At 35.0% G+C, this 15,797-nt stretch overlaps 1 protein-coding gene across 2 annotated transcripts; it reads left to right on the forward strand.

Moving 5' to 3' along the window:
• Nucleotides 1-5,358: 5,358 nt before the first annotated feature.
• LOC121243013 (patatin-like protein 2) lies at nucleotides 5,359-8,421 on the forward strand. Of its 2 annotated transcripts, XR_005936041.1 has the most exons (8): nucleotides 5,359-5,556; nucleotides 5,660-5,841; nucleotides 6,789-6,975; nucleotides 7,157-7,318; nucleotides 7,423-7,725; nucleotides 7,825-8,000; nucleotides 8,120-8,272; nucleotides 8,343-8,421. XR_005936041.1 is itself a non-coding variant. In XM_041141060.1 (7 exons), exons 1-7 carry the CDS (start codon nucleotides 5,419-5,421, stop codon nucleotides 8,193-8,195), a joined length of 1,224 nt encoding a protein of 407 aa, XP_040996994.1. In that variant the 5' UTR covers nucleotides 5,359-5,418; the 3' UTR covers nucleotides 8,196-8,321. The 2 variants fall into 2 exon arrangements, 1 of the variants encoding a protein (XP_040996994.1); XM_041141060.1 differs by lacking the exon at nucleotides 8,343-8,421 and having other exon boundaries at nucleotides 8,120-8,321.
• The last annotated feature ends 7,376 nt before the right edge of the window (nucleotides 8,422-15,797 follow it).

Genomic DNA, 15,797 nt, shown 5'->3' on the forward strand with positions numbered 1-15,797 from the left:
TAAGACCCACAGCCACAGTGCATTTTGCACTGTTCTATTGCTGTATCGCCACCTCTTGCACCTCCGTGATCTTTCAAAAATTATATTATAGCATTGTAAGTATTTTTTCAAAGAACTTTCGTGATTTAAATGTATTTTTGCACTAACTCATTTTACTGTGAACTGGTTGGTTATACCGGATTGAGTCCGAGGAGTAGGGGGTCGGATGGATTGGATTATGGAGTTGTTTTGGTGATTGGTTTATGATGTGAGATTTATTGGCGGTTTCGGGTTTAAATATTGGTGTTTTGAGTTTGACGTTGGTTACAGTGGATATTGATGATTTTAGAAAGTGGTGATATATTTTGGGATTTTGAGGGTTTTAAGTTTTGAGGAATTAAAATAGGTTATTTTAGAAGTTTGAGCTTAAATATCGAAATATGTGATTGATTGGAAACTTACAAAAATTACGTGATTATTATTTTATAGGTGACGATTTATGGTCGACTCGACATTTTGAAGAAAATTCTGGAAAAGCTAAGTCGTCCAGGTAAGCGAGATTCTTATGCTAGATTTGCATAAAAAGAAATGAACTAAGGTTGGTTTGTAAAAATGTGCATGTTGTTTTAAAAAAGAAAAAGTGAAAAACAATCTTAGTATATATTTTGCATTCACTCATGAGATACGTATGAAAGAGAAAAGAAATGTTTTTGACCTGAAATGTGTAGACAGAAGAAATATTTGACAAGTTTCTAAAATATGCAAAAGAGCAAATCTGATTTCATTGAGATTTTTATGCATGTGGTATGAAATGATTTGGATCTGTTTTTAATCAAATGGAAATGATATGAATATGTTTCGCACGTGTTTTGATATGATATGGATGTGAAAAAACTTTGGCATACTTATCTGTTCTAAATCTGATTCTGAATATGGTTCTGATACGATGATACTAGCTCACGTGATATGGTTGATACTAACATGATATGATATGATATGAGTGCACCTACTTTGGAAACAAAGTGGTCTTTTATATTTTCTTTCCTGTGTGTACACTCGGGGCTCCGAGATTGAAAAATGGTAAGTTTCACCATATGATACTGCCTGGTTTGGCCACCAGGGATAGCACAACCCTACCACGGGGGTTAAACATGGTATATGATCTGATACGATATGACATGATATGATAAGATGAAGATGTTCAGTTATGTTATGCCAAAGCGTTATTTTTTTTAATATGAAACGGATATTTAAATATGAACAGTTAGTTTTTGAATATGAAAATGGTTTTTGAATACCAAAAAGGTCTTTGATTATGAAACAGATCTTTGAATATGAACAGTTGGTTTTTGAATATGAAAATGGTCTTTGAATATGGACAGTGTCTTTAAATATGAATAGTTAATTTTTGAGTATGAAAAGTCTGAAGAGTCGCTCTGATTTTTTGATAACACGCTTATGAGATCTGCTTATAAAAATGAAATGTTTTGTTTCTGCATACTGAACTTTCTAAAAAGGCTCATGTTTACATAATAATATATGTTCTCTGCTTACTGAGTTGTTAATAACTCACCCCTTATCTCTACAATATTTTTCAGATGATTTGAATGTTCCAGTTGAGTATCAAGAATATGGAGCATGGGTGAGAGGAGTTAAGAATGATGGTTTAAGTATAAAAGATTTGTATGAGTATTGAGGATTTTTATTCAGTAAGCTAGTTGTGCTCTGATGATATGATTTGTTGGGAGGTTGATGTTTATATTGAGACTTTGTATTGTCTTTGAATAATTATACTGGAGTATTTGATGTGAATTAATGAGTATTACATATGATAGAGAAAAATTAGAGTATGTACTATGTGGATGGAAAATGGTTTTTAGGTGACATTAGTTAACTCTCCGGACCCTCGGGAACGGGGCGTTACAAATAACTGACAACATAATGGTGGCATATGAGGTATTGCATACCATAAAAGCAATGAAAAGAGGCAGATTGGGTAATATGTCCATCAAGTTTGATATGTCTAAAGCATACGACAGAACTAAATGGAGTTTTTTTGGAAGGAATGATGGAAATAATGGGTTTCTGCAGGAAATGGATTAATCTTGTTATGAAGTGTGTCTCCACTATTAGCTATGCTGCTCTTATCAATGGTAAACCAGATTCTAAGATCCATCCATCAAGAGGACAAAGGCAGGGTGACCCTTTGTCACCCTACCTCTTTATTTTATGTGCTGAGGGCCTCAGTTCCATATTAAACCAGTTTGATATGAAAGGAAATACTAGAGGGGTAACTGTGTTAAGGGGTGGAATACGTGTAAATCATCTGCTTTTTGCAGATGACTGCATACTTTTTGGGAGAGCAAAAATAGAAGAATGGTTGAGGTTACAATAACTTTTGTTTATATATGAAAAGGCATCTGGACAGTTCCTAAATAAGAAAAAAACATCAGTGTTGTTTTGGTCATATGTAAAGCGCCTATGGGTGGTGTTGTGAAGATTAATTGGGAATCAACTTTTGATCGAAAAAATAAGAAGATGGGGGCATGTGTGATTATTAGATATGAAGAAGGGGAAGTCCTAGTCTCTCTAAGTATGCCAAAGTCACAAATCACCTCTCCAACCCTTGCTGAATCCACTACTTTGTGGAGAGTTCTAAATTTGGGTGTTGAGTTAGGAATTGGAACTGTTATATTTGAAGGGAATGCATTGGGAACCATCAAGGTAGTGAACAACACTGAAGATAACTAGGAATGGAATGGTCAGATTGTGGAAGACATCAAAGGATTTCTTGCCAACAGACCCTTTTGGAAGGTCCAACATACTTATAGGGAATGGAATAAAGTAGCTCATTATTTAGCAAGTTTTGCTTATACTGCAAATGAAGAACAAATTTGGATAGAAGATAGCCCGGAGGGTTATCACAACTATGTTTTACAAGACAATACATGTATTGATTAATTTTTAATGGAATATAAAAGTCATGGTTTTATTCAAAAAAAACAAAAAAGGTTAAGTGTACCATTTGATTGATTCTTAAGATATCTCAAGCACCAATTAATGTACATAAGTATTTAATGAGGTACCTTTCAGGGAATGCTAATGTTCAGCCACTTTTATGGAATATATAGCATGCATGAAATTGAAATTTTGGAGATATTGGAATGTATCGGATAGAAGTAATTGCCAACCAAAAATCAAGAGACTCTAGAAATCAATAGAATTGTTCAAACATGATCATTTTCATGTGATTTGATCTGTAATTCTTTTTCTCTATTGTATCAAAATGATTCATTATATTATATATTTTTTTTAATTTTTTTATTAGTTTTTGTCATGGAATTTTCTATTATCCATTTTTTTAAGCACTACTTAACCGCTATATATGAGTCCCATCTCAATTTGATGGAGTTTCTAAAACATTGGTAACGTTAACATTTATTTAATAGTAATTCTACATATAACCGTGAAGTGCGTAAATACTGCATAATCGCTTTGAAAAAGAATAAGGCCTACTATTAAAAAAATAATTTTATTCATATATATCCTATGCTTAGAAGCGCGCCAACTCACAACTAGTATACGTGACTTTATTATTGGCGTCTTAAAAATGCCGGAAACTACTAGATTCAGTTGTAGTTCTAGTAAGTTGGCGCGCTTCCAAAACACCGAAAAGAAATAATATAACTAGCAGTGTTTATACGAAAAGTAGGCAACGTATTAGTGGTGGCAATTAGATAATTAAAAGCCGTAACTAGTTCTACCAATTCCGCCGTTGTTTTATACCGATAAATAAATATTGCCCTGAATTATTTGCCGGTGTTTATTATAAATGTTGTCGGCATTTTTAGAACGCGGGCAAATCACGGAATTTTTGTATATAGCAAGACTGATCGATGACCAAAAAAAATATAATACCCCATATGATATGAATAAAGATAGATGGCATATGAGATTCTACATTGTTTGAGAATGATAAGTTCTTGCTCTTTATAAAGTTTTAATGGAGTTCCAATTGTATCATTGACTAGTCATTTTGTAGTATAGGTCATGTGATTTGGACCTTCTATTGGGGCATTATAAATGGTATTAGACTATTCTAATCAGAAATGTGGGACTTGAACCATGCCACCTATAATGGACCGGCTCGACGAGAATGTCGAGAATTTAAGGAGGGTAGATTGTGATACCCCATATGATATGAATAAATGTAGGTGGTGTATGAGATCCCATATTATTTGAGAATGAGAAATTCTTGCTTTTTATTAGGTTCCAATGAGACTCTAATTGTATTATTAACTAGTCATTTTAAAATATAAGTCATATAGTTTAGATCTTCCATTAAGACATTACAAACAATCTACTGCAGATATTGGGGTTGATAAAATCCTGTAATGAAGGTCGGTCACCCATGGCTGCCAAAGATAATCTGGGTGAATGATCAGTATATATATGACAGACTTTCCGGGAAACTATTGGTCATGTCTAGCCTGATCAGGTTGCGTGTCCAAGATCGAAATCTACTACGTACTATATTTAGGATCGATAAAAATACAGATTTTCGGAACAGGTCAGCAATCCCAAATTAAATTAATTTAACCATACATGCATGCGCGCAGTTTGCTACAGATCATAATCTGATCTAGACATGTTGAATTAATTAATTATATATTCACTGTCCGTAAATAGAAGCAAGTTGGACTAAGTATTACATAACGTATGTTTCTTCGTACGTAGTTGGCAACTCCACGCACCACAAAGCTTAATTGTGGCCAGATTAGGATTTCATTTTTGAGTAAAGCTACTTATCATTCTAATTTTCATCATACCATGATGTGACGTTAGATGATTGAATATTATTTATTATATTTCACTTATAAATCTGTCATCTAATACCATATCACGGGACGATGAGATAATGAGAAAATGGATATATAATGAATAGATGTTTTTCATCAATTAAACAGAAGGTGCATGAGAAAATTGTCTTAATTGATCTTTTTCTACCTTTTTTTTTTTTTGGGTCATCATATTATATATAATATACATCCGGGAGAAAATTCTTATATTCTAGCTGTTATTAAATCATCACAGAATATTATATATATATATATATATATATATATATATATTCTAAGAGAATGTTTGAACTATGGAAAGTTTCAACGCAAGACTAGTACAATTTCTTGTTCGGCTATGTAACTTATAAACATATGCAACTGGGAAAAGATAAGGACATTTGAAATTTTGAGGATGGCCATGCATGGCCAAGTCCAGACCTAATAAGGCTATAATTTATTCTCTATAAATAGGGGTTCGTCGATGGATCAATTGCCAGAACAGAAACGTAAGCTTCGTTCGATCTTCCACATAACAACCAAGGCAATCTTTTCTTCTCATCTTACGACCACCACTTGCATACCCTTTCCCAGATTTTCCATGGAAAAAACAATGCCGATTCATGAGGCTCAACACCCAACAAACAGGAACTTGATCACAATTCTAAGCATCGATGGGGGTGGTATCAGGGGGATCATCCCTGCTGCTATACTTGCTTTCCTTGAATCACAACTTCAGGTATACGTGCAATACTTTGGTTTGCAGGAAAGTTTCAGTTCTTAATGTTATATTAATGTTACCATGTACGTACTAACAAGTATTTCATATAAACATGGCATAGGAGTTGGATGGAGAAGAAGCTAGACTTGCAGACTACTTTGACGTGATTGCAGGAACAAGCACAGGGGGTCTTGTTACTGCCATGTTAGCTACTCCAAATGAAAATAATCGACCACTCTTTGATGCTAAGGATATCAAGCCCTTCTATCTCGAGCATGGTCCTCGAATTTTCCCACAGAACAGGTAGTGCTACTCATATTTTCTTTTTTTAAGAACATGTAAGCGATTTCATATAATTACCCTCTGTTTTAACAGAGGAGAATACCTTCTTACAAGTAAAATGTTGATAAGGATTACGTGAAGAAATCCCAAAACCAAGCTTGTATAAAAGCTAGAACTAAGTATGAACTATTAACAACTTAAAAATGAGACATAAGAAGATCATTGTCTTAAAGCTAGGAAATCCCACCTTATCCAGATTAAGAGTGTGTTTGGATGTTGAAGTGAATTGAATTGAGTTGAGTTGAGATGATAAAATATTATTAGAATATTATTTTTTAATATTATTATTATTTTGAGATTTAAAAAAGTTGAATTATTTATTATATTTTGTGTTGAAATTTGAAAAAATTGTAATGATGAGTTGAGATGAGTTGAAGATCCAAACAAAGCCCGCTTCCAATTAGCTAGTTTCAAAGTTGAGATAAACATAAGAAGTATTGTACTGCTCAACTGCACAAGTATGTACGTGTTAAATTATCATTTATTTCAAAAGTTTAAGCAAGTGGTAAGAAGAATTAGTTTTTTATTATTTATATCATTTTCTTAACACTCTTCCTTACATGTGAGTTAGGCTCTCTCTCAATGAGCGATCCAACACATAAAATATTTAATTAAATAGAGTAGAGTGTAAAGTCAGAGTTCGAACTCAGGACATCTACTCTGATATTATTCAAAATTACTAATTCCAAAAACTTAAACTAATTGGAAGAGATAGAATTTTATTATTTATATCATATTCTTAATAGTATGTTCTAATATTCCTCCTATTTTGCCAACTCCCTCCCTCCTTTACATACACATAAGCATCGCTATATATATTTTGTGCATATATGGTAGTGTTTCTAAAAACTCTCGATATTTAAATATTAACAAATGAGCATGCATGCATGTGCTGGTTTTGATTACAGTGGCTTGTTTGGAGCAATCAGAAAAATGTTCAGATCTCTTCTAGGACCAAAGTATGATGGGAAATATCTTCATGGGATTCTAAGGGAGAAATTAGGGGAAACTCGGCTAGACAACACATTGACCAATGTTGTTATACCAACGTTTGATATCAAGCACCTACAGCCAACCATTTTCTCGTCCTATGAGGTATGATCTCTCTCTCTCTCTCTCTCTCTCTCTCTAGATCCAGATGTCAGTTTCCTTTCATGTAGAATTAGACCGAATGATATAAGTTATTTACGTTAAACATTAAATTCTTAGGATCTCAACAAATTGAAAAGAATTATTTTATTAAAATATTGATCATAATCTGAGTTCATGCACGCAGGCAAAAAGTGACTCTTGTTTGAATGCTCAACTGTCCGACATATGCATTGGCACGTCGGCCGCTCCAACTTATCTTCCTGCTCACCACTTCAACCACCAAACCAGTGCTGGGAATTTGAGTAACTTCAATCTTATAGATGGTGGTGTTGTTGCAAACAATCCGGTATAATATATAATGATCTTTCATCAGCTTTTTTATTTACCTTAAAAGCTCCAAAATTTAAGTTGATGATCTTTATGTGTCTTCTGGGAACCATGGTCGACCAGGCTCTTGTTGCCATAAACCAAGTGATCAAACAGATCTTCAATGCAAATCCTGATTTCTTTCCAATAAAGTCCACAGACTACGGTCGTTTTCTGGTGATCTCAATAGGAACAGGCTCAGGGAAGATAGAGAAAAGATACAATGCTAAAATGGCGGCCAAATGGGGCCTTCTGAATTGGTTAATTCATGGAGGTTCAGTTCCATTAGTGGATGTGTTTACTCAAGCAAGTGCAGATATGGTTGATTTAAATCTAGCTGTGGTTTTCCAAGCCCTTCATTCAGAAGAGAATTACCTTAGAATTCAAGTAAGAAATTTCTTCTGATTCAGGGTTTGAATTTGAATTCTTACACGGGGATTAAGCTTCCAAGTTATTAATTACTATTTTTATGAAATACTTGTTTAGGATGACACCTTGACTGGGACAGCTGCCTCAGTTGATAACTCTACGAAACAGAACTTGAACAAACTTGTAGAGATAGGGGAGAAACTGTTGAAAAAACCAGTATCAAGGGTGAATTTGCAGACAGGTTTGTCAGAACCAGCCAAAAACTGTGGCACAAATGAGGAGGCTTTGAGAATGTATGGTGAAACATGCTTTGAATGTGCACTCATGAATGCACTTGTCATTAATTAGTTAAAATATCGCGTTTGTGATCATAATATTTTGAAACTAATTGTACATAAAACTCTTCTTACAGGTTAGCAAAAAAACTTTCACAAGAAAGAAAGTGTCGAAAAGGGAAAACTTGCATACAAGGAGAACCTGAAATTTGAAGTCAACACTCGTCTTTAAGTCGGGCTATTAAGCACGTACGTGCTTGATTGCTTCCAATCTGCATGGGTAGTCAAAGGTTTTTTTTATCTGTAATTCAGCTTATTCTTTTCATTCTTCAAATTTCTTGTAATGTGTGTTAGTCTAAGTTCTTTTATTTGTAATTCAGCTTATTCTTTTCATTCTTTAATTTTCCTGTAATGTGTGGATCGACCCATGAAAGGAATTGATCCACTGTTCGTTGATTGTTTGAAGCTAGAGCAAACAATCAATGCGTGTTTGTTGATGATCATCATAAATAATTTGTATCAATGCATGTTTGATGTAAAAATTATGACTAATGTTATATAATGTGATAAAAAAATTTGTATTGAAATGATGTGTTACACTAACTGATTAGCTACATATCTCAAATAGAGGCTAATTTGCCATAGTTCCATAGCAAGTATTTCGTTAGTCTCTGATACTATGCTGGAGGTGCTTGCTTCAATCCATAAAGAGCTTTCTTCAACCTGAAAGCATGGTCAGGAAACAAGTGATTAGAAAATCCATTTGATTCTTCTACATATACTTCTTCATTGAGTATGCCATTTAAAAAAGCACTTTTAACATCCATTTGATAAAGTTTAAAATTTAAATGGCTTGCAATTGTTAGCAATATGCGAACAAATTCCAAATGAGCTATTGGTGCAAAGATCTCGTCAAAGTCAATTCCTTCAACTTGGGTGTATCCTTATGCTACCAGTCTGGCCTTGTTTCGAACAATGGTTTCATGTTCGTCTGACTTGTTTTTGAAGATCCACTTTGTTCCAATGAAGTTGTGATCCTCAAGTCTTGGAACTAGCTCTCATACTTGATTTCAATTGAACTAGTGCAATTCCTCATGCATGGCATTTACCCAGCTTTCATCTTGTAAGGCATCTTCCACCCTTTTAGGTTCAACCTGAACTTGGTGTAGCAGGTTCCACTGGATCTATCTCCTATTGATCGATTGAGTTTTCTTCAGCCTTCCCGATAAGGTTGTCAAGTTCCTTCTTGGTCATTTCCTTTGAGTTGTCATCTACAACTACGTTGACTGACTCCATCATTGTCTTAGTCCGTATAAATTGTAAACTCTGTAAGCTTTGTTATTTGATAAATATTCAAGAAATATTCCTTTATCACTCTTGCTATAGAATTTGTGGGCATTCTCTCTGTCTCTCAGAATGTAACAAGTACTCTTGAACACCTTAAAACCTTAAAGTACTTTACCGTGGGTTTTTTCCGTTCCATAACTCATAGAGAGTGAGTTTGGTGCCTAGACGAAAGACTTCACGGTTCAAGATGTGTCCAGCAATGTTGACAGCTTCTCCCCAGAAGTATAACGCCAACTTTTTACTACTCAGCATGGTGCGAACCATCTCTTGTATTGTTTTATTTTTCCTCTCCACAATTCCATTTTGTTGTGGAGTAATTGGGGCTGAGAACTCTTCATATATCCCCTATTCATCACAAAAAGAAGAGAACTTGATATTTTCAAATACTCTACCATGATCACTACGAATACGAGAGATAAGTAAATTCTTCTCTGTTTGTAGTCGTCTAACCAGTTTCTTCGCAAGTTCTAGGGTTTTCGTTTTATCTCTCAACAGAATGATCCATATGTATCTTGAATAGTAATCCACGATGACCATTATATACTTATTTCCACCGAGACTCTCAGTCTGAGTATGACCCATCAAATCCATATGTAACAGCTCATGTGGTCTAGAGGTCAGAATATCAACTATCTTCTTGTACTATGCCTTGGTCTGCTTTCCTTCCTGACAAGCTCCGCACGCCATCTTCTTGTTTTTCAAAATTTTGGACAGTCCACGTACAACTTCCTACTTAGAGATCTTTTGCATGTCTCTATAGTTGATATGGCCTAGACGATAGTGCCACAACTTAGTTTCATCCAACTCTACTTTGTGACAATGCATCGTGTTTACAGGAGAGACTCCATAGCAGTTGTCAGCAGTTCTGGTGCCCTTCAAGATCCATTTTCCAGCACTATTGTAGATTTTGCATTCATCCTTTGAGAACTGCACAGAAAGATGATCATCATAAAACTGACTAATACTTAATAGATTGGCCTTGAGGCCATTAACAAAAATGACATTATAAAGAGTAGGTAAACCAGGAACATCTACACTTCCCTTTCCTTCCACTGTTGTTGTACTCCCATCACCGAAAGTTACGGATCCTCCACTAGTGGACTCAATCTTTTTAAACAACCTTTGTTTTCTGACATATGTCTAGAACAAGCATTGTCCAGATACCACATGCTAATGTCCATAGTTTTGAGTATTGGGTGTGCTACTAGACATATGGCATTTTCTTTCACCACCCACTTGGTCTTGATATTCATATTATTCATATTTTTAGGAAAACACAGTTCGAATAGTTCACCAGGTTTCTTACCTATGGTGTTTATTTGATTGCTCAATTTGTCCACCTTAATTTCTAGGTTCGTATCCGTGCTTGAAAACTTATTTTTATTTCTTTTTTCTTTCTCTTTTCTAAATCTAAAGCAATTTGTCCTAGTATGTCCAATTATTCCAAAAAATGATAAGTAGGGACAAACATACATTTGGACTTACCTGGAGAAGTCATTGTTGACTTGCCTTGGTTCACAGGTTTCTTTGAGACATTTTCTACATTACTTCCTTTTACAAAGGTGATACCTTTAATTGTATAGGCAACAGATGCTTTACAATGTGGATCTTTGGAAGTATTGTATCCCAACACTGTGCGATCGGAACTATCTCTTTGAACTTTCAGTAGTTCATTGAGTTTTTGAGCAGGAGTCTTTTTTTATTTTTTACTTCCTGACAAGCTACCAACTTCTTTTCCAACACCTCTTTCTATGTGCGCAGCCTTGTCACTTCCAATTCCGTCACTTTTAGTGTCTCCACCAAATTGTTCTTCTCATTCTCTATGGTGATTAGGTTTTTGTCAAGCTTTTTATTTATCTTTTGAATTTTCATAAACTCTTCACATAAGTCCTCATATGCTTCCTACACACTTAAATCATGATCAGTAACTTCTGTGGCAACATCAGAATCAATTTCACAAACAACCATGTTGTCGTTAACACATTGTTTGCTTGTATCAGCACAATTAGTAATAGAGACAGAGAAAACAATAAAGGTAGTTTCATTATCAAAGAATGTATCTGAACTTTCAAAGTTAGAATCATCACTCAGAGTAGTATTCAAAGCTTTTACCTTTCTTTTAAAATTTGGGCATTCTATTCTTATGTGACCAAAATCAAAGCATTCATGACATTGAACATTATCTTTAGACTCGGTTTTGTCTTTATTGTACTTTTCAGATTCATTCTTTTTAGTGAAATTCGTAGATTTTTTCATCTTACCAGAATTCTTTTTATTAAACATGAATTTCTTTTAATTTTCTGGACACAAGAGCTAAATCATCATTACATAATCTTCATCATCAAACTAATTTTCTTCATTAGTAGTTTTGAGTGCGATAGACTTACCTTTCTTTCGCTGTGGAAGAGTAGATTCATAAGTTTGAAAAGAACCTACCAATTCTTCTACCCGAATTGTGTTTAAATCATTGTTTTATTCTATGGCTGTCACCTTTGGTCGAAACCTTTCAGGCAGGGTTGTTAGGATTTTTCTCGCAACTCGTGCCTCCTCCACCTTCTTACCGAGATTGTACCTAGAATGAACATTGTCATTGAGTTTAGCATAAAACTCATTAAAAGTCTCATTAGCCAGCATTTTTATCTCCTCAAACTTTGAGGTCAACATTTGTAATTTGAAATTTTTTACCGTTTTGGTCCCTTCATCTGTGGTTTCCAAAATATCACAAGCATCCTTGGATTTCTCACACTTGAAAATTCTCTTGAATTCATCAGGAGAAACTGCCATGAAAACGGCATTTAGACATTTGTTGTTCCAATTACAGCTACTTAATTGTTCTTTGCTCGACTCTTCTGTAGGTGTTGTGGGCCTTGTCCATCCTGACTCCACGGTTAGCCAAACTTTCTCAACAAGCAACTTTAGAAACGCTCTCATCCTTACCTTCTAGTAGGCATAGTTATCATCATCAAAATGTGGTGGTGATGATAGTGTCGCCATGATCTTCCAGGGGAACGGATCACACTCAGATTGAGTGAATTATGCTCTAATGCTAATTGAAATTATCCAAGTACCCTTGATTATGCACGTTAATGTTGAACAAAAGCTAAAATATTAATAATATTAACACAATAATTTGGTTACGAGGTTTCGAACATATTAAATGTAAAACCCTACGGGACAACCAAACCCAAGAAAATCAATTTTATTGATTGAGAGTATTACAAGTAAAATGTTTACAAAACCTTTGTACCTAGACACGTTTACCGAAAACACGCGACCCGCTTGTCTTCTACTGTAGTAGGTAGCCAGAACCTCTGATGCTCTGCAATCTTTGTCTTTCCTACTAGAACCTCTAATGGTTAACTCGAACACGGCAACTTCCCCTTAAAGTATGCTCTCACTCAATCCCACAGACTAAGTTTTTTTAAAATTCTTCTCTCAAGAATTCTCTCTTATATGACCTCTTGAAGTTCTACCCAGATCTTCAAGCTCTCAATGCTCGTGAATATGTGTTGTTCAAGTGTTAATTAAAAGCCTTAGCCGACTCCTCTATAAATAGGCAATGTTGTGATTGATTTGGAGAAGAACTCTGCTGACAGGTTTATCCAAAATCTCAATCAGATACGTTGCTAACAATTTGCGAACATCTTAGACTTGATCACTTCTTCTGGATTGCATCAAGTTCAAATCAACTTTAGTTTCTTCAATAAAGCATGTATCATTATCTCTTCATCTGATTTTTAGACTAGAAACATGCATAGGACCCTTGTAGACTATTATCTTATAATGTAAACAAGATTTGATAAGAGTTACAATTCAAACACTTATCCTTATCGGATAACTTCTATTCAAGTACTCATCATTATCGAATGCAATCCTACAGTCCTATTTAAAATTAAATTCATCCATAATTTGAACTTAAATACACTCACCTAATCCTAGCCAAACATAAATTACATTTACAATCTCCCCCTTTGGCTGATTGATGACAAAAACATATATTAGATGAATGTGATTTAAACATGCAAAAATAACTAACCAAACCACCAGCAAAGATCTCATATAGAATGTTATACTTCATATCAAAAAATTTATCATAGGAAAAAATGTTTGAAGTATCATAATGAGTCTTAACATAACCACACACATATTAGTTTAATGTAGCAAGTGAAAGCAAAATAAGAAAAGCGAATCATTGGACTTCACCATTTGAAGCTTGGTATGCTTATTAATATCTTCTTTATATTAGTGTTCAAGACTTGGTCATATTAACACATACAATCAAGGTTTGACTCACATAACCTCATTGTACCCTTGGCCAATTAAGCGCATAAGGCAAATGAATAACTATTAATTTAGTGACTTTGGATCACATTTTTCGGATTGTTAGATTTTTGGCAAAAAAATAAATTATCAAGGCTTTTTCAAAAGGTTCAAAGGCTTTTTCAAAATATTGTCATTAAATTAATGCTTGGAATTCTATCACGCATATAAATTTGTCAAGCGATTCTTGCAAATTGTTCAATATTATGTAGCAAATTAGATTGTAAAACATCATTTGAATTCCTCATTTTCAATTACATATAACGATCATTGTAACTTTTACATCAAATTAACTTTCAAATTGATTATGACAACTTCTGTTCATTGTAACTCCAAAATTAACAATCATTGAACAATGAATTCCTTTCCTTTCATGGAACATATTACACTAAATTATTTGCAGGATGAAAAGATTAATTTGAAGTGCAAAATGAACAAATCTTTGACTACTACATCATGTAGAAATGCATACGATTAATAGCTCAACTCAAGTACTTTAGAGACGAGTTAACTAATTTGCATCAATATGCAACTTTTCCATTGATTGTATCTTTCACAAAGGTCCCTCCTTTATTAAAGCTCTTGCTGCTAGAATACTCCTCCACATGAAGGAATGTATGCTCCCTAATTGTGCTTGGAAGAATGAGATTTGAGGAAAATACTTCAACCTTACCACTTGAGAAGCTAAGGAATTAGGGTTTTGGATCAGTCTCCAATCTTGCTTGGCTAACATTGGAAGATTAAAACTTTACAAATCCCTAAAACCCAGACCTCCTGCTGTCTTTACCTTCCCCCATTTTATTCCATTTGACCCAATAAATTTTCCTTTCATTTTCTTTCTAGTCCCACCAAAAGGTTTGCATCAGTCTGTTGATCTACCTAAGAAGGGAACTTGGAAGTCTGAAAACTCCTATGTTGTATGTGGACAGATCTTGTTCCACCTACTCAGACTGACTTAAGTTGGACTTTCTTCCCTGCTTGGGATATGAATTTCATTTTCTAGTTACCGAGCTAGTGGTTAACTTTATCCAGAATGCTTTTGTAAGACTTGGTCCTGGATTTTCCAATTAAGGCAGAAAGGCCAAGGTACTTCTCATAAGAATTTGTAGATAAGATGCCAGCTATGATTAAGACGATATCTTGTACTTTTTTGCTTGTATTTCTACTTGAATGAATGGAAGTTTTTTCCTTATTGAGCTTCTAACCAAATGCCCATACATAAGTGTCTAACAGGTCTACCATTCTACTCCACTCCAAAGAGTTTACCTTGCATAAAAGAATACTATCATCTACAAAGAAAATGTGTTTTATATGGAGTTGTCCTTGAGCTAAAGGGATGCCTGTTATGGATCCTAAGATTTCTGCATTGACAAGAAAATTACTCAGAGCTTCAAAACACAAGATGAAAAGATAGGGTGAGAGAGGGCCACCCTGTCTAATCCCTCTTGTTGGTTTAAAAGAATTTCGTGGAACACAATTAATGAGAATAAAGTAAGACATTGTTTGAAGCCCAGCCCATATGAAGCTAAACCCAAGACTTGAAGCCCATCTCCCCTCATACTCCCAAATGGTGCTATTTCATGTCTAAGTGTTAAAAACCCTAACTATATTTTCTTCTTCTTTTCTTCTCTCTCTCTCCCTTCTCCTACGTGTCGTACTATCATCCTTACAACCTGTGAGCTCTGCTTTGCGACCCACGCCTGTCATAAGCTCGTCGACTACACTTCTTCTACTTCGTTCGTCTAAGAAACCCCCTCCGATTTCTCTCTCTCTCTCTCTCTCTCTCTCTCTCTCCCCTTTACTTTATCGTCAATCTAGCAAGCCGCAGTTGCCATCAACCACACCTTGACCCCACACCTCATCTGTCATGCCCATTTAATGCTGGCCACGGTGAGCATTCCCTTGTGAGCCTCTCACTGCTGGTAAGTCGTCCATGGATATCTCTGTTCCTCAGTCCCTCCTTTGATTTCCTTTCTCTGTAGCGACTCTCCCTTTGTCTCTCTTGTAGCTCCTCTGCCATCGCTTGCCTTGTCGTCCAATATTAGCCGTGTTGGGCTCTTTGATCTCAACCTCCATCCATCAGATCCCACCCTTTTTTCCTCTATCCTCTTCTCACCCTATTTCTTTTTCCTAGAATTATCCATGTGC

Source organism: Juglans microcarpa x Juglans regia, chromosome 8D (genome assembly GCF_004785595.1).
Source record: "Juglans microcarpa x Juglans regia isolate MS1-56 chromosome 8D, Jm3101_v1.0, whole genome shotgun sequence".
In the NCBI taxonomy this organism is placed as follows: Eukaryota; Viridiplantae; Streptophyta; class Magnoliopsida; order Fagales; family Juglandaceae; genus Juglans; species Juglans microcarpa x Juglans regia.